Source organism: Micrasema longulum, unplaced genomic scaffold (assembly GCF_059751315.1).
Source record: "Micrasema longulum isolate JH-2025_06_02 unplaced genomic scaffold, ASM5975131v1 h1tg000147l, whole genome shotgun sequence".
Classification (NCBI taxonomy): domain Eukaryota; kingdom Metazoa; phylum Arthropoda; class Insecta; order Trichoptera; family Brachycentridae; genus Micrasema; species Micrasema longulum.
This window is the reverse complement of record NW_028277353.1, coordinates 390,515-410,739: the sequence shown is the minus strand read 5'-3', so window position 1 is coordinate 410,739 and position 20,225 is coordinate 390,515. Positions and strand designations below refer to the sequence as shown.

At 33.2% G+C, this 20,225-nt stretch overlaps 1 protein-coding gene across 2 annotated transcripts in view; it reads right to left on the bottom strand.

Annotated features, from left to right (window-relative positions):
- wb (wing blister) overlaps positions 1-20,225 on the bottom strand; it is a 484,046-nt gene that overhangs the window by 106,843 nt on the left and 356,978 nt on the right. The window contains exon 1 of one of the 2 annotated variants that reach the window (XM_088242594.1): positions 1,291-2,921. The exons of the other annotated variant lie outside the window; for it this stretch is intronic. Coding sequence (XP_088098720.1) covers positions 1,291-2,134 — 844 coding nt within the window. The 5' untranslated portion in view covers positions 2,135-2,921. Of the gene's footprint in view, positions 1-1,290; positions 2,922-20,225 lie in introns of those variants that run through there. 2 annotated transcript variants of the gene reach the window in all.

Genomic DNA, 20,225 nt, shown 5'->3' with positions numbered 1-20,225 from the left:
ATTAAACCAACTTAACATTACTCGCGTTGCTATTTATATTATAAAATATTGTATAAACGAGACTCTTTTACTCACTCATATTACCGGTAAATTAATTCAATGGTCGATTTCATTAAATTTAATTAAAACAAATTTACCCTTTTCATTTAGAAAATGTAGCTGCGTCGTCAATAAAAAACAAGCAAAGCCTAGTTAAAAAATAAAATAATGATCGCAATTAAATTTTAAAAAGAAATTTCATACAACCGAAGGCATGATAAATATGACCGGATTCGTCTATAGTCCATACATATAATCTGTGTAATTTTTCTTCTGTTCGCGATAATTGAGCCATGTTTTTTTGATCTAAACACGAATTTGGATACTAAATGCTACCATAGACCATAATAATTATAATTATTGAACTTCTCACAAAAAAGGTGTAGTGACCCCTTCGTTAACCGGTAACGCTTGTTATTTTTTTTATTCCGTTGGAACAAAACGGTCGGAGTCGTTCATAATCGTTTATCTCATAAGCCTCTATGTTCACCAAATCACATCTAGTGACAATTGACATTAAAATGATTATTTTAATTGATGAAATTGAATTTTCAAGGTGCACTATGGATTTAATTTCATAGTATCTTTTAAGATCAAAATAAATAAGGAAATCTAATCATTAGACCTTAGACCTCAAGCTGCTTTTTGAATTGACTGATCATTGAGAAAGCAAAGGGAACAGGAAAAAAACATGGTAAATACATTTTTATCATCATGACGATGGCATCTTTCGACCGGGTGGCATTTTACAATCGATTTGCTTTAATTAATGAAAGGTTCGAAACACTGCTATATTAATTAAGTTATATTTTACTTGCATCCCTTATCTCCTGAGATCTCCGCATGAAAGAGCCGCTCGCGGAAGCGACAGTTAGCCTTATCGAGCTCGCCAAATTTCGCAATATTGTTTGCCATTAAGTTAATTGTGGGATTTAAAAATAATTGGGGTTGTTACTTTGACACGGTAATTTGAATATCGAGAGCATGCATGAATAAACAATGAGAAAGCTTCGTACAATATTGACACACGAATGAACATAAATCAATATGCAGACCCGGGTACTCCGGTCGAAGAAGAATTACTCGGTAAAAGCACACAAAGGATGCTGTGACGCATAAAATATAAACCTCCTACTATTATATTAAAGCAAACAGACCTTTTTTTAAAACGCTTCGGAGGTTGGCTCCATCGTGATTTTATCGTTTTGAATTTCAATGTCAAATTATGAATATTAAATGTAATTTTCTTACCATAGCGAAGTCCTTTCCATTGCCTACTCCACGGTCCATAGGAAGGGTGGACCAATTGGGGTCGGTAAGGAGGGGGGTAGTTACACCCCGGGGGAGGATAGTCGCAGCAGTCCATGAGAGGAATATAAGTATAGCGTACTACTCCATTGCTGTCCACGTAGGAGAACCTTTTCCGCCTGTCTGCCAAGTTATCCGCGTAATTGACGGGAAGCGGTTCGTTCGCCGGTTTATTGGCGTCACTTCTGGATCGACCATTAACGACTAATCTGTTCGAATTACTAATTTGAGTTCTTTTTCTGTTTGAATCATTTTTCGGCTGCCGTCTATCCGTTAATTTATGCAGCCTATGTCTATTGTGGCGTCTTTGGGGTTGGATCCTCGCTGGTCGCGGTCGTCTTCTGACGGAGTTAGCAACGGTCCCGCTAATATTTTGTCTACCGGTGTCTCTGACCTTTCTCGCGGAGCTACTATACACAATATTCGCGCTGTCGGAGCCGAGTGAATTTTTCTTCCAAGAATCAGTCGGCGCACGCTGTTCCGTTTCCTCGACTTCTAAAGGCGTTACGTCGTATAGATTGTCATTCACAACTAAAAACGACGAGTCATCTAAGTGTTTTGAACTTTGCGTGTAAGATTGTTCAGTGATCGAGTTTTCGAGTTCGCCGTAGTCGGGCACTGCCGCCCGCGCGGTCGTCGCGGCCGAGGGGGGCTCTCGGTGCCGGGGGCCTCGCGAGAGCCCCCACCCCGCGGCGAGCAGCGCGAGGAGGGCGAGGCCCCCGAGGGCCCCCCTACGCGGGCGCCGGCCCCACTCCACACGGTCCCACCGCGCGCGTTCAGTCGCCATCGCATAATAATTACCTCGCGCGGGAAGATGAACTCGACATGTTTAACCCATATTCATTACTGAAATCTTCAGTCACACGGAATAACATCCCGATAAAACGTAACATTAACGTCGATTGTTAAAAAGCCGCGATCAGAATTGATCGAAGGTACTATTCGTTAGTAGCGATCACTTGCGGAGTCTCCTAAATTACGAACATTATTAATAGTTAGTATCGTGTTATGCCATCATCTCTCTGTTGTCTTCCCACTTTTAATTCAAATGAAATATTTACGCTGAGAGGCACACGGTGCTACTTTTAAAGGCTTACTCGGAAACACCATTTATCAAGAAGTGACGAAATATAAAACGTATCGTAAGCTAAACCATGTTAGAAAAGTATTTTTCGTGCTTAATTAACATTAAGTTTCCAATAAATAACTCTTAGAGAGCGTTTCGGGCTGATTTGTAATCTCGGGAAATTCGGTGACAAAGCACGCGCGAACCGTAAGACACCTACGACAGGATTCAAATTAATTACCACTGAGCCATAAATTATTAAAAACACAATTTTATTTCCACGAATAATAAATAGCACTTGTTTCACATTTATCTTAATGACAATTGATTGGTAATCGAAAGGTTCGAATTCGCGGAACACACAAAAAAATAACGGAAAGCGTGGAAAAAAATATTACCGCGATTCGTAATATTTTCCGTTCGTTATTTGACGTTTAGAGTTCTGCACGCCGGCACGCCACGTGTTTCGGGGCACGCGTGCTATCGGGCGCGTCCCTCGTGCGCGACTGACCGCCGTGGAAGAAGGAAGCTAATAGTGAGTAGATTAGTAGGAGGTAGGAGATCGTGAGTAGTAAAGGCCTACGGAGAACATAATATATTGTGGAAAAAGAGCTTCGCAATTGAATTTGGCACTTCAGGGGGATAAGTTATTATGCCTCTGAAGCGGGAATTTTTTATCACGAAAAATAAAAGCAGGAATTATTAATCCATTCCGTTAAAATATTTCGATTATAACTCGGTTGAGCCGAGGCTCAAGCCTGTCCGCGTAATATGTATTAAATACACGTAAAAGCACTACAACGAGGAAGTTCAGTGCTACAGGAAATTGGATATAAGAAATGTTTTCCTTACACGCGGTAAAAATGAGAGCATTTAATTATACTGTGAAGTTTCTCTAAAATGTATGAAAATATTAATACTACTTTTAATGACGTCTCAAGTTCTTCTGAATCATCTAATGATTTAGTGTTGTGATAGATTTCCGGTTTCCGGAAGGCCAACCCACCAATCAGACGAGCTCACCGAAGAGAAATAGTGACGTCACGCGCGGAGTAATAAAAAATAAAAAAAAATTTAAAAAATGTAGCGATGATAAGAATATTCATAAAAAAATGGCTTAGTTTGATAGTCTATTACGAACTTCTTTTTTTTTAATCACTGAATTTCCTCATTAACGATTTAAAAAATAAGCAAAGTGTTTGTAAGGATTTTTGATAAAAATATCAATAAAATTCCATTTGACCAACGAGCAGTTTAATTCATTTCTCAATTTATTTCCCCCCTCTGTTGCAACAAATTTAAAATATTTACACTCATTAAAATATAATTTTACTAGCTCATTAGTTACCCCGAAACACTTTATTAAACGGTCCTTCACACAAAAATAACTCAATTAAAATTATCATTAAATAATTTTGGATTTCCTATCCTTACGGTTTTGTATAAATACATTGAATTTAGTAGTAAAGATACCACTCTTGAAGAAATCGCGAAAGTGATGAAACTAGTCACCGGTTTTTCCAAATTTGTGCATTAAAGTATCACTCGTCTTTTATTTCTATAATACATAACGATGAATTTCCATCAAGAATATTTACTTGCAAACTTGAATATTGCTAAAAGTTCTCTTTTCTGACGATATTATTATAGGTACCAACAAATTCATCTTAAAATAATATCCTTTTTAGATTATATGTAAAAAAAGGTAAATTCCAAAGAAATATTTTCAAGTGTTTAACTTGCGGAACTGTGAACCGGAAAATATGTTTAGAATAAACAAGCCTTTGGTCTACAATCGCTGGTGTAAGTAAACCTACAATATCTTTTTTAAAACAAACTGTTTTTATCTATATTTGTATTTTTTTTTAAACAGTGATAAAACTCGCATGTCGCCATAGAAATCATTTTACTTAACCACTTGTTACCAGTGAGTCATTGTACGATAGCAAAATAAATACAGTTTTTATTTAAACTTATAATATTAGAAATCAAACACTGATTTGAGTCTACTGAACACTTTATTTTATTTTTACAAATATAAAAAATATTTGAAAAAAATTGTGACAATTGTTTCGTCCTGTTAGGGCATTTTAAAACGAATATCTAATATATATTTAGATAAAAAAAAATAGGTACTGATTGTTTAGAAGTCCAATTCTTAGGAAAGATTGGTTCCATCCAATCTATGGACGAACCGCGCATGGGTTTACGAAATGTTGCATTGCTTGAGAACAAAGTCAGTTGATGAAAATTGATCTGATTAAGTTTACTATAAACAAGGTCCCGTGTTCAATATCAAAAAAGCTAAAATCGTAATGTGTTTTTTCACTAAAATAATTTCTTAATTCTTGGAACTGGCTTCCAAAGGGAAAGGCTGACTGGCATAATTTTTATACACTAAAAATAATCAAGATTTATTACAATCCGGATGCCAATGCAGTTTTCTATGCACCATTAAGTGTGGAAAAATTAATTTGAAGATGATTTGACAGGAAAAATACTGAAATAATAAATAACGAAGCCTTAATAATGTGTTAATTTGCAAAATCACAACTGTTTTTCGACTCATATTTTTTTATTATTCAACATTTTTTAGGCTTGATATATTTTGATGAGTTACTGTTTGTTTTAGTGCATTATGCAAACAAAATAGCAATAAAGCCATAATAAAATAAAATGCAAATACATTGTTCAGAATTTCTAGTTAAGTGTAACTAATAATCTACTTGGTGTGCAATTAAAAATATTTTTTTAATGTAGATTTTTTAGGAAAAAAAGAAGAGTGATACATAAATCCACAAATTCGGAATAGCCAGTGACCGGTTTCATTGATTTCTCGACATCTTATAGATTTATTTATAATTTAAAGTATTTATACGATACATTTCGGAGATGTTGCGAAAACGATGAAATCGGTCATCGGGTATTTTAAATAAACGGATTTAAGTATCACTATTCTTTTATTTCTATAATAAATAATAATTCTGATCCACCAATAATTTTCACTAACAAACGTATATAATAAATAAATACTTATTTTAATCCTTTTTTAAATTTTGTGCATGTATGTAATGACTAAAGCGTTAAATGAATATATATATATTTTTATACAAATGTATAAACGTATCTACATGTTTAATAAAAGTATATAATATTCACTTATAAGATTGTTTTTTTTTCGTTTGATTTTCAACACAATAGGCCAGAAGGCCAGATTACAGTAATAAATTACACTACAGGACACCCAGGCTTGAGGAAATCACATTTGTATTTGTGATCTCACCGGAAATCGAACCCGGAACCTTCGGTGCGTGAGTCAAGCATCTTACCAATTACATTATATAAAAATTACAATAATAAAAATACTTTATAGTTTTCTTCAACTTTTATTTATAATTTTTTTATAAAGTTTTTACCATCTGACGATGTCAGTCACGACGAAACCCGAATTAAAATGCAGTTCCACCAAGAAATGTCAGTAGAAAAACTCATATGGAAATCATTGCAAGAATCATAAAGTGTTATACCGAACGAAATAAAGCTTTAAGCAATGTACAGTGCATTTAAATAGCCTTTGTGTAAATGTGCGTGACATGAACTGTTGATATAAAACATTAAAAAGTGCGTACTCGCGCAATAATTTTTTTTTATTTTATTTAGTTCACACATTCACAAACCCATTAGCAAAGGCTATTAAACGTCCGAGCGCACCGTATCTAAGAACGTTTTAAAATTAATAATGGTTTAATTAAAAATGTCTAAATCACAGGTAAAGTTAATTGGCTCAGTAAAAGCACAAATGTATTTAATAAATTAAAAACGTCGTGACATCAAATCTCAGGTTCTGAACAATTTAATTTTTCTTTAGAAATACTAGAAGTACGAATAAAACCATTCTTAAATAATCTTTGAATCACAAACCTGTTTCATTGAATGATACCAACCTGTGTGGAACATGATTTTTTTATCACGTAGTTGCAAATTTGACGGTGGTATAGGCGTGGATAAAGTAGACATTCCGAGGCCCACTATAAGTAATAAAATGCCAGGACTATCATCTTGACTCTATTAGAACTAGACATGAACGATCAAAGGACAACTTTGTTCCTGGATTATCATCTCCGAGAGGAAAATTATGTTAAACAACTGATGTAAGTGAATATACGTATAATATAACACTTACCGCCTTTTTTATGTCTACCGGTTTCGAGACGTACCCATTTCTTAGTCAGGACTCTCAATATACCATCAGTTTCAATATCACTACTGTTTACACAGAATTCACGAACATATTTTATAACATAGGCAGTTTCAACGATGCGAAAAAGCACCACACGAGTCCTGAAGATGCACTTTGTAATGTTTAACCGAAAAGTCAATGCTTTAAATATCAATAATATATTATTTTAAACGATATTATTTGAGCAATTAATGAATGTTATATAAGTAGATTATAAAGTTGCTGCGTACTAATAGACTCGGGTTTGATTCCTGGCAAGGTCGGTGTGAAGTATTGGTTCAAAAGGTGGTTAACGACGTAATAGTTTACCGTCTCTGCACCTAAAAAAATATCACTCTTTTTTCCGTGTCTCTATAACCTATGATTGAGCTAACCTTTAAGTATTTATGTAAATCATATTGCGTGGTGATTGATAACTTTTTAAATGTTTATAATGTTTTATTAAAAAATATTTTTCATTAAATCGTGACGGAGGCATTGAGGAAGACTAGGGTAGAGAAAGTGTGTATATTTATTTATTGCTGGCTTTTTCTGTCCTAATTTTTTATTAAATTCACTTTGTTAGAATAGCGTGGCTGATAAAGTCCCCCGGGACTCTATAACAGCTGCGGGCGGAGGTGGGTTTTCTCCCTCAATGTCTCTAGACCTTGGCTAGCGCCTGAAGCGTGAGATTGTTCACTTTGACGATCAGGTAATAGATGATTTTAAAAACGCTGCATTTGTTTACCAATATAGTGCCCAGGCTGATGACGATAATTGGCTTAAGTTTAGAATTTTATTAAGACATTTTGTTAAGTAACTACAAAACGGGATATGAATATAAATTTTTACATGTATTGGTACGGGCATCTTTATTACGATGTAAAAAAATCCGAATAAAAATACCATCAAATCATATGCCAACGATTTAAAAATCACTATAAATGTTATTTTTGCCTATTATTAGATCTTTGAATGGTCTGCGTAGATATTAAATATATACCAAAACAACTTATTAGTCATTCGAAGGGTCATAAATTCTTACAAAACTTGAATATCTTCTCGTTTTAAGTCTTAGGTAAATTTGTACAAAGAAAACACGATTTTATTGATATCGCTTATTTACGATATTACGCAACGCTTCACGTTAGAATGGGTCAAAATGAGTGCAATGACTTGATGTAGTCATAAATAAAAAAAGTTTAGCAATTCATAGAAAATTAACCAGTCTCAATAAAAAAGCGATCAAGCCCAGAATCCACCCATATTTACATAAGAAGGCTAACAACAAAACAACAGTTGGTGTTATGCCGGTTCTATTTCTTTGAATTTCTGAATAAAATCAATGCTTGATTTTGGATAAGTTATGTACGTGGATTTTATTAACAACACAGGATGACATCTAATAAATCTAGTTACGTATTAAGTTGCACATGATTGCAGAGTAACTGCCGTTAGTATAAATTGTGGTGATTAGTCAAAATACATTCAAGTTAATTTACGATGGATAATTCGCGTGGGAGTTGTCATTCACTCAATTATTCACAAACCTTTTTTAAAGATATGCGACGGCGAATTAAAAACATAACTTTACAGGTTTCTCGCGCCATGGGGAGATATAAAACCAGAACCACTTTTTGGTAGCGTGAAGGAAGCGTGGTTTTAATGGGAAGAAATGTTCGTAAGAGAGAGCGATCCATCAGATTTCGTTTGCATGGACGGGCCATTAAAAGAAATATAAAAAAAATCAATAGGAGAACGGCGCGGTGAAAAGTAAATGCCTTTTTATTTGTTGATATCATCATTTTACTGCTCGTAAATGTCGTTTTACTGAATTAATGAGGTAAATTAAACTTCAAAAGGTCTGATCTGTGAAAACGTTTAAACAAGTCAAATTGAAATATGGCGTGAAAATTTTCACGATTCTATTACGATTTGCCACATGAGTTGTACTAAAAGTTATGAGAATTCCTAACAACTTACTAGAGTTCATGCAAAAAATAATTGGGTGGTTTTGCAATAAAATAAGGGTATGTGGTGAAAAGAATATTTAAAACAGTTGTATTAATTATTTTTTGATTAAGGACTACACCCGAGTATACTCGGGCGGCTATTACGTGCGATAACTCGGACAAACTGTATTGACATAAAAGACCACTCCCGAACACACTAGGGTTTTTTTCTAGAATTTGCCTTGAATTATAATTAATAAAAGGAATATTTAAAAAAAATAAATTTATGCACCATAATAAATCAATTTCAAGTCCCATTTTGGGCCCAAAATGGCATTTACGAAAGATATAGGTTACATTATTTTTATTATTAATCATAGTTTATAACGGAAAAAAGTAAATGATCAGTTGATAAAATAAATACATAAAAAACCTTTCTTTTTCCGTTTTTTTAATTTTTTAATGACTACTAAACCGGTTAAAAGTAGGTATCAAAGTACAGTAATCTTGGCATCATCTATTTTTTTGTTTCGGATACCCGATTAATGTGTCTGTAAAATTGCAATTTTGCATTATTCGTTTCAGCATTGAAAACATGAAGTCATTTTGTTTACCGATACGAGGTAATACCATTAAAAATAATTATATTTCATTAAAAAACAAACATCGTGTGTGCGGTATTTCGTGTACAGCCGAATGTTGTGATGGACGGCCGATACTGTCTTAAACATTATTATTAGTCGAGATAGGCGCTACAAATAGACCAATAAAATGAATACAATCTTGGAGCGCGGAAATCATACTCGATACACGGCCGAGCCATTAAATTAAGTAATTCGGTAAGAATAGCTTTTAATACAAACTTTTAATTACAGATCGCGTTAATTGAGCTAAGCTCAGAGATAACTAAACGTTGGAACATCGCATTCAATAGAAGTTTGAAAATATGATCTGCCATTCTGCGACCTTGATTCAAATGCAAATTATACAAAACTTATTTGTCAATTTAATCAAAATATCGAATTAGCAATAAGCAATGCAAACATGTGCGGTCATAGATTTTTGTTCCACAAACCCTGGGTGCAACCATTAATTAATTTATTTTAATTGACTAAAACGTTATTTTGGCGTGCGAACAAAACAGTATTTTTTGCTTTGAGCTGTACAGAGCTTTGATATGTTTTCATGTGTGTATTTAAATTATTTGACGGTAGTGGAGCCAGCGACGCTGATGCGTAGTCGTTGTCTGTTGGGCCACTAAAAACATAGGAATGGCAGTTTCATTTAGATAAAAAAAAACATTTACACGATTTTTTGCAAATAAACGGTGATAAATAAACAAAATGAAAAAATGAAAGAACACAACTTGTGACAACCTGGAACCGACTCATACCCGCGAACTTGCCCTGACTCGCTAGAAATCTGTGTCGAGTGATCACATATCATATCAAAGCGGTTTATGCTTCGGGAGAAAAAAAAAATTGTGAGTGGTTAAATAAAAGATACTTTCTGCTTACAATATTAATTTCTCATTTCAGTAAACAAAAAAGAAAACAAGAAAAGCATTGTTGTATACAGATTATGATGGCCGAACGCCTAACACATAACAAGCGTTTATACGCATTTTATATGTGTGGCAATCAATATTATTTTTGTACAGCAGGTTTTCGTGAAGTGCGCTCTATCATTATGTTGGAAGTTAATCATTTTTAGAGGTACAGCATTAATAAATTCAATTAATATGCACGATTTTTAGTACGTTGTAATCCGCATAAAATTTCTACAAACCATGGGAGGTAAAATTAACACAATAAGTAATCCTATTTGCGTGGATTAGAAAAATACGGAATTCGAATATTCTAGTCAGAAACACGCAACAAATGGTCAAACGTTTTTTATAGACCATGGGATACTAGCGTTACCACTGACTGATTTTTTTAAGTTAATGAATTTTATTAACATTTTAATTATAAATTATTTCGGCAGCGAAAATATCGGTTCGGGTTATTGATATCTTTTTTGCAAATATTTATACAACATTTGCTGGATTTCCGGGTGGTAAGCGGGATTGTTTATTTTAATGATTTTCATTTATGTAGATAGTAACTCTTTTAATTTTCTTCGAAAACGTCTGGAAAATCGGGCTTAGCAAACAAAATGTGCTCAAAATAATTTGGAGTAAATAAATATCTTCATATTTTTGTACGTAGAATGAAAATATTTTTAAAGTGTTGAGATTTTTCGAGGTGAACGTTGTGGAAATGTCTGCTGATTGCTCATAAAATATTGAAATAAAGGTTAGTTTTTAATCAGAACTATTATGTTGGAAAATATAAATAAAATAAAACAGCATTTAAAAAAATTTAAATATTTTACAAAGTAAAAGCTCGCTCCACCAAAAAGACAGAGTTTCTTGTAGTTAGTGTTATTCAAAAAAATAATTTGGAAAAAAAAACATGCATTTAAAAAATGTATCTTCGATGGATATTCTTTTTTCACATCCGCTCCTAGGGGGAGCATATGGACATCACTAGACGCCTCCAGGAGACCTTATCGGGAGCCAGCGCTTTCCCCTCGTCACATTAATCCGCGTCCCTCAGTTCCGCCAAATAAAGACGAAAGATCGTCATCGACGGCCTCCCAGAATGGCGGAACCCCGCCGGTATGAAGAATAAGCAGCTTCAATCCAGGTCCAAATGTTATTTTACTGTTGCAAAATGATTTTTCATGAATCTTTTCCTCATACATGTGGATTTTCTAGTGGAGAGCATTATTTTTAGTAACCTGATACTTTCTATTCCTATGTAAATACAAATAAATTTTGCTGTTGTTTGACTTACAAATAACATTAATATTTTAAACTATTCCCCACGATACTTGCTTAGCAATTTTGTAGTGCCCGTAAATTTTTTATTCGAGTTATATCTGTTCCAAAAAGAGATTGGAGTAATGAAGTTATTAAAAAGACGTGCAGCATTCATAAATATTTATGTACGAAATATCGGTTCAAATTTTAAAAGCTTAGACTAATTCATTTACGATTTATATTGCCGATATAAAACGGCCATCTTTAAAACTCCAGTTATTAGACCAGTCGCCAAATTTAGTAAGAAGTACCTTCGCACCTTGTAAAATCGTGACGGTGAACGCCCTTATAAATATCTCGAATTTTTTAAGAATTTTACAAACAATAGTAATCATCCTATTAACTTGTTATAAAACTAATATTTATTACACAGTTCAAAATGCGTAGGTATTTTGTAAAAAGGATAATATACTATGGTAGTGATGTAAGATAGACAGAATTACTTCTCCTTTTTACTTGTCTAACCGTTAAGCTAGGGTTTCCTAGGACAGCGGTGCCCGTATCTTAACGGTCGTAGTGAACGGTGATGCGGTGGACAGCCGTCGTAGTGGTGACTAGAGAGTGGTTTTATTTTTTAACGGTGTTATCAACACCATTTTTATAGGAAACCACTCTCTAGTCACCGTTACGATGGCTGTCAACCGCATTAATGTTCACTGCGGCCGTTAAAATACGGGCACCGCTGTCCTAGGAAACCCGAGCTTTACTTATCTAAACAAGCTTGATTGTAAAATACCGTTGTCGTGAGTTTTGCAAGGATTTATTCATTTATATTTCATTTTTATTTTCACATTTATTAAGTTCACAGAAACAGTTCATTGTGACATAACCAGGGACGACCCATGCCTGTAAATTTGTTCTGATGCTGGTAATGCTGCCAAATTGTTTTTTTATCTGGGGGCCTCCGTGATGTAGCGGTGAAAAAAATAAATTTGTAGAACCGTAATGATCATAATAATGTTTAATTGAATATATATTTGGTATTGAACTTCTATCATTGTCCGTACAACTCTGAATTTACATTACGATTTTTTATGAAGTAAACGTTAAATATCGGTCGTAAAAATAGGTAAAAAGGGTGAAATCGCAGGACCGTCATTAACCAGAATTGTAAAACTGTTGATGTCGCCGTAAAATGGGTAAAACACGTCTATTAAAATTCCCATTAGTATCACACTAGTTAATTATAAAACATTAAATGTAATTTTCGAGAAGATTTTGGTGTCGGTTTCTAAGAAAATGTGCAGCGCCAGAGCGGTTGATGAAAAGGTATTTGAATACAGTTTTTCTGACACTCTCGCTGATGCCTCCCCGAATACTGTGCGAAAATGACAATTGTAAACCAAACTGATTATGCCCAATTAAAATTGACCAAATCGAGGTCTCCCATTTCCGTTTTACGCACCCCTACACTTAACCGAATTTATTTTTAAAAAATAATTTTTTGAAGGAAGATTTTCAAAAATAATTTGTATGTGCCGGCACGATTTGTTTTTTTTTGGATGCTTTTAAGGGTTTTTGAATGATCCTGGTTTTTTAAAAATACAATTTATCGACAAAAATAAACAAATAAGTGGCATAATCCAGGGAGCAAAAATAAGGGATTACGTTTGTATGAAGAAAAGTCAGACCCCGCATCCTCTTAATTATTTAGCACATGATTGATGTTAACATTGGTCGATATGTTAACTTTTTTTTTTAAAGCCTGGTAAGGCGAATTTGTCAGATCAGTTTCTATCAAAGATGTTATTATTCGTTTTATTAGTGTCTAAAATTTTTCACCGAATTGATTATTCATTCATCGCCAGATTCCTTGCTACATGTTGTGACCTCGGGGCCTAAAAAAACATTCACAAACCTAACATGACTATTTATATTCATATCAATGGTTTACTGTATCATAAAAGGTATTCTTTGTATACTACAAATAGTCGAGAGTGGCTCTATTCACAACGCGATGCTAGTTATTTTTTCGTCAAATATCCAGTTAACTTTTAACTGATAGCTTTTACTGAACATATGGATGTTTTTTGTAATCGTTTAAGCTTCAAACTTAACCCAGGTATAAGCCATATTGTGTATAGGTGAGGAATAATCACATTTTTATTTTAGTTCTTTAGTTTTACTATAATCTACTCGAAAAATAAAATGTTGTATATAATAAGCTATATATTTTATACAAAATGGATACAACTTGACAGGCATATCAATTTTGTTCTAGCGTAGGTAAACATAATTTTATTATCATCATCAGTCATGAATTGGCGCTCCAACGCAACGTAAAACAATATTTGCTGTGTCTCAGATAGAGCTAGTACATTCGTAGGTGTAAAATAGTATAATAATTAGGTCAAATACCGTCTATTTATTATACCTACCAGTTACCAGTATGTCAATAAGACGCACTACAATCGATCATCGAGATTTTATAAAGTTTGACAAATAAAAAAAAGGGTGGATAATAATGATGAAGTACAGTGGTTTTAAAAAAAAATATTTGTAAATAAACTATTAAAATTAGCTCTTTTTTGAAAAATTTGTATACGTATACATCGAATTATCAGCGCTACGATATTTTAAAGTTTTGTATTTCTAAAATAACTCCGCGTGTGAAGTCACAGGTTCTTTTCAGGTTATTATCGGTCAGTTCTTCCTATTGGTCCATCCACGGCAAGCAAACCGGAAGCCTTCTATAACTCTCATATCATAGGTTGATTCATATGAACCAGCGACGTCATTCAAAGTAGTTCGTTTTTATTTAAATGTTTTTGATAATTTTTTTCGTACATTTTCAGGAAACTTTGCAGTACAATTTAATGCTCCAATTTTTACCGCGCGCAAGAAAACATTTATTACATCCAATTTCTCGTAGGGCTGAAGGTCCTCATTATGTTTCTTAGCTTTAAAGGACCAATGATGTAAATCTTAATTTAGTAGGAGAGTTATTTTTCAGACATTTTGAAGCGTTATAATAAACTGTTTGACATTTTTATTTAAAAACGACCATTAATTAAAAACATTGCCATATATTATTATGCAAGTTCACATGAAATAGTTGAATACATATTTTTTAATTGACATAAAAATGTTGGCAGTAAAAAAATTTAATCTGTCAAATTATGCTTGATCTAAATGCTAAGTAGTGAATGTTTCATAATGTATTCATTAGCATCTTTATTTCCGTATCTACACCAAGTGGTGTATAATATACATATAAATTATAATAGCAGCGTAGATAGATCGTTTTTTTTACATGAACATTGAAATATTGCTGTGTAAATCTAACTTTTGCAGATACTTCACGTCTACCCTGACAGAAATCGTACCCAGGACCTCAATCGTGGAAGTGAATGCGCAAATACTACGAGGCGAACCTATCTCCACTTGATTTTCTTATCTGGGATTTTTACCTAATTGAGTCAAAAATACTCGTCCAGGGTTCTGTTTTATAAATATAACTGCATCTATTCTGCATACGCCCGGACACATAATAATTTCGCTGATTGAATGAAAAAAATTACGAAAAGTGATTATAGATCTTGTAATTAAAAGATAAGTAGGTGTTTGGTATTTAAAAACACCGAGAAGATTAAGCACGCCTTTCGAAAGCGTAATGTTAAGCAGGATGATATTGGCTGCGTACTCGTATATTAGACCGGAAGCGAATGTTAAGACGAATCGTATGTTTCCGCCCAAAGCTCGAGTTAGATGTTAAGTCCAATACTTGTCAATATAGATTAAAGATAGTCTGAAATAATCGAGACTCGTAAATTAAGTTATTAATCAATACAGAATGTTTAAACCCTACTACAAATAGTTATTTGAATTGAATTATGAAATCGAAATGAGTTCTAGTTTATTCACTGGCCGCAGATTTCATTAAGCTTAATTGATAACCAAAATAAAATTAAAGATTTATTGTATCGATAAATTATACAAAGTGTCTGATACTCACGACATTTTAATTAATTTTGCTGCTATAGCAGATCCAGAATTGACTTATAATTAATACAATAAAGATCTAGCGATTAAAATAATTAAGAAACGCTTGCTCGCATTCTACAAACTGACGTTACATTTTTTGAGAATGTTTCTTGGACCTATGTAAAGTCATAACGTACTCGGTAGGCTGTATTTTAAATAAATGAATTTTGAAGCGAGGGTACATTATACAGAAATACGTTTAGCATGTAATTTATTTACAAAATGAAGACAGCGTAATTTCGAAAAATTATAAAAATTTTCACGAAAGTATAAGAAATATCATATCACAACATTATTCATACATCGTTCTTAATTATAATTTTATTTAGATCTAAATCAAACTTTTGTGAAAGTACGTAAGTAGACATTAATTTAATTTCAATTTTAAACAACAATTAGATACTCGCAACTTTCCATAAAACAAAAGATTTATCTTCCAATGGCATGTTTTATCGCCAAATAATATCTAAAATATTAGTGTATAACAAAATTGTATTTATGAATGATTCATTTTGATTATTTTGTACAACTTTTAAATAGCAATTAAAAAAAAGTCAGATTAAAATTGCCAACCTTTAGCGCAAACGAATAAAATAAAATAATTTTTCACAGGCAATAAGGAAGTAAGGAGATTGTCTTAGATGTGTTTAAAGTAACCAAGTCATCATTTTTAAAATCATAAAATACCCAGAAGAAGATACACAAGTTTTAAAATTATTCTTGACTAATAAGGTAACGAATTTTATTTTGTTTTTTTTAAAATTATAATTTATTAAGGAAAAACAACAGTTTTTATATAAGAATACAACATATGAAAAATAGTACATACATCCAGTGAAAGTTTTTCACAAATATAATGAGAGAACATGATACCCAGTAATGAGAAAAATAACATATTATATTAGAAATGAGAAAAAAAAGTGCTTGTAAGAAGGTTTGGGGATGAGGAAATAGAGTGGAGGAGTGGAGGAGAGAGATTTTCTTAATATAGTTGACCAATTCAAAATTTTGATAGCATAATAAAATAAACATATTTAAAGGAACATTAACTTATTAAACAATTATTTCTAAATAAGTTACATATTTAATTCCAATTATTTTTTAGACCAATTAGCGCTTTCACCCTCTAAACTGGCACCTCCAGACTGTTCTGAATATTTAAATAATCTTTTGGCATTAGTTATAAGTTATGAGTAGTGAGATTGAAGTCCTTTTATGTCGGTATTTCCTTAATTTATACTTAAGATCAAATAGTATATGAAAATGCACAAAATAAAGATTCCTTATGAAAATTTTCAGACAGATTCCAGATAAAAACTAGTTTACGCTACGCTAGATGACATTGGCAATTTTATCCATAACTGCTACATCGTTTTTACAACATAGTAGAAGCAGTTAAAAGGCAATAAACTATTAATTCACATCCTCTGATTTCATGTTGAGTGCTTTCCATTTGCTTATTGGTATTAACGACACATAAAACTTTATACCATGTAAATTGGTATGTCACGACGATATTTGCATATTCTTTTAGATTCCAGTATCTCTTCTGGTGCGAATATTAAAACCTCTCGCTGATGAGTGAACCAGAAATCATGTTTCCATTTAATTTATTAACACCTCGTTATTTCCTGCGGGGAACATAAATTAAGAAATAAGCATATCGTTATCTGCAATTTGAGAACTTAATTCAATTACTGACGAAAAAGGAGAATATGTCAAAGGAATCTGCACCTGCATTTTAAGGTTTTTATCAAAATACACTACTTTGCTTTTTAGATGATTTCAAGGTATTTTTACTTTAGCAATCACATCCATAATTCGTAGAATAACAAAATAACTACACGTTTAATTAAGATATTAAAAACATTTAAGAGAATGTAATTCCATTTTTTTTTTTTTTTTTTCCATTTATTTTTGCACCACTACAGGCCAGTAGGCCCAATAACAGTGGTGAATTACATGACAGAACACCCAGGCTTGAGAAAAATTCATTTTGATTTTTGTGTTCTCACCGGGAATCGAACCCGGAACCTTCCGAGCGTGAGTCAAGCGTCTTGACCACTACACCACGGAGGCCGCCGTAATATAGAAGTCTAGGCATCTACAGGGCTTATGACCTGTCAATGGCTGGTTTAAGTGGCCACTTTACACAATGTGGAACATTCACCATTATGCCTATATTTGAACATCTATATTCCTTCAATTCTTTCATCTGTTGATTTTTGTGAAGTTACAGAGCTAAAACCTTTATTTCACTTTACCCAAAATATTATGCATAAAAATATGTTAAACGAAGCTAAACTGGCAGTGCAAAACAGAGTTGTAGTCCTAACACTTATGTTTGGAAGTAAAACATGGAACTGGCAGAGGAAAGATGAAATCTGACTGAACGCGGTCCAAATGCGATATCTTAGATGAATGTGTGGGAAATCAATGTATGACAGGATTACAAATGACAAAATCAAGTGAGAGTGTAAATCTGAGTCATGTTTAATTGATAAGATTAAAAAAGGGTCTCTGAGATAGTTTGGTCACGTAGAACGAATGGATGACGAAAGAATGGTAAAACAAGTATATATGGCAAAAATGAACGGTAACGTCAGACGAGGACGACCAACGAAGACGTGGCATGCTTAGATAAACCAAAATCTTAAGTCTGGTCATGTCAAAAGCAAGCTGAACCGAAGGGCATGTATAACAAGATGTATGCACGTGGAAGAAGCTAGAATTGTTTGCCAGGATATACGTGTGGCGGTCCATTCTCTCTGCCTACTCCAACAGCGAAATGGCATGATGGTAGTAGTAGTAATCATAAAAACGTATTTATTAACATATTGCAACATAGATGGAGAATATTTCAGAGAAGGGATATGGATGTCCAGGCAGTATGGATGTACAGGGGTTATGATCTACGTTAAGCACTGTGTCATATTCATCGTTCTCCCTATGTATAAATATCCAAATTTCATCAATTCTCCCACCTACTGATTTTTGTGAAGTCAAATAGCTGAAACCTTTATAGATGCGGGTTAGATTCATCTGACTGAATTATTTCACTTACAAACCAGGCAACGGTTGAAAATATTTTTTAATTTTTGTACTTCGTTTTTAACCAATTGGTTTTATCATCCGGTTAAACCAACGTCTTTAAAAAAATATTATTTTAATTTTTTGTTTTTGTTTAATTTTATTTTTATTTTCTCTTTCTAAAGCTCTATATCAAAATCACTCGCAAACGAGTGGAGGCGTAAAAAAAAAGCTCTTTATAGTAGATCTCTATATTTAAAATAGTCTCAGCATTTATTGATTTATTAACGCCCAAAGGGCTTTTTTATACACAAAGGTTATAAACACTTTACAAATATTAAAATTTGAATTGAAAATATTAAAAAAAAATCATTTATACACGAGTATGTATGAAAGAAACAAATGAAAATACTAGAAACTCAATTATTATTTTTTAAATTTAAGAATAATTTGTTCTTGAAGTTTAATTAATTTATAGCAAATACATATTTTTTTGCTGATCGGTGAGTTTGTTCTTAAAAGATTGATTTCTCGGGAACAGAAAATTAATATGCAAATTTGACTAAGATATTTTAATATATCAAAAATAAATAAAATGCCTCGTTGGCCTGATTTGTATGAAAGGTGCACTATTAAGCCCTTCTACTTTTGCGCCTATTTTTTCGCATTGTTATTCACAACTAGTGAAAGGGCCGTAAATTTACAATACATGGACAAATTACATGAACGCAAAAAAAATATGCCAAGAAGTTTTATAAAGTAGGCCACATTCGACGCACAAATATCCAAGGCAAATATTTAAGACCTAGACACTTCGTTGTATATATATGTATGATGCTCCCATTTCATATTACCCGTCGTAAAACAAAGATACTTATTTTCAGTGTTTGTTTAAGTAAATTCTATTTTGGATACTATTGAGGCGTTGTTAACTATTGCTTCAATCATAAATAATGTATTCTTAGATGACACTCTTGCCATGCATATAAATTACACAATGAGGTATGCATATATCAGAAAATTCTCGTGGAGGCATGTTTTTACTACCATGACTTCAAGAATAAGTATGTACGCGTATGTATACAGTACCTAACAGAAAAGGAAAAAAGTTAATATGAAATTAACTATATGGATGGATTTTTTTTTATAAAGAATCATTAGAAACTTATTCAACTCGTATATCAGTGGTGTGTTTGAGAAGGATACTGTCTTTCTTTGGACATATTGCTAGACGTGAGCCAGACAATCTAGAAAAGGCAATAATGTCTGGCCGAGTTGAAGGTAAGAGAAGCCGGGGTAGAATCCCATATAGATGGACTGACCAAATAAAGGTGGCTACGAGGCTAAAATTTGATGAGTCAGTTCGTCGGGCTGAGGACAGACTGGAGTGGAACAGCCTTATCGAAGTGTTCATGGTGATCACGATCCTCAGCATTGAGGGACCGACTTGGAAGAAGAAAAAGGAACTTATTTTATTATTTATTATTACTTGTGTTGGTCCCACCGAGTTAGCGCCTATGGTTTGAGTTAATTCAAATATCATAAAAGGCATCGCTAAGCCTACTACAAAAATGAACAGAAATGTGCCTACTGCCGACTGCGACACGGTAAAAATTACAAAAGCGTAAACACACACTTTTTTCTACAAAATACATAGTCTACCCTGAAGATGGCTCCTGCAATGGTAGCCGAAACGTCGGAACAAATCCAACACATACGGTATCACCCAAAAAAGAAACAAATTGATAACAGTGACCGTGA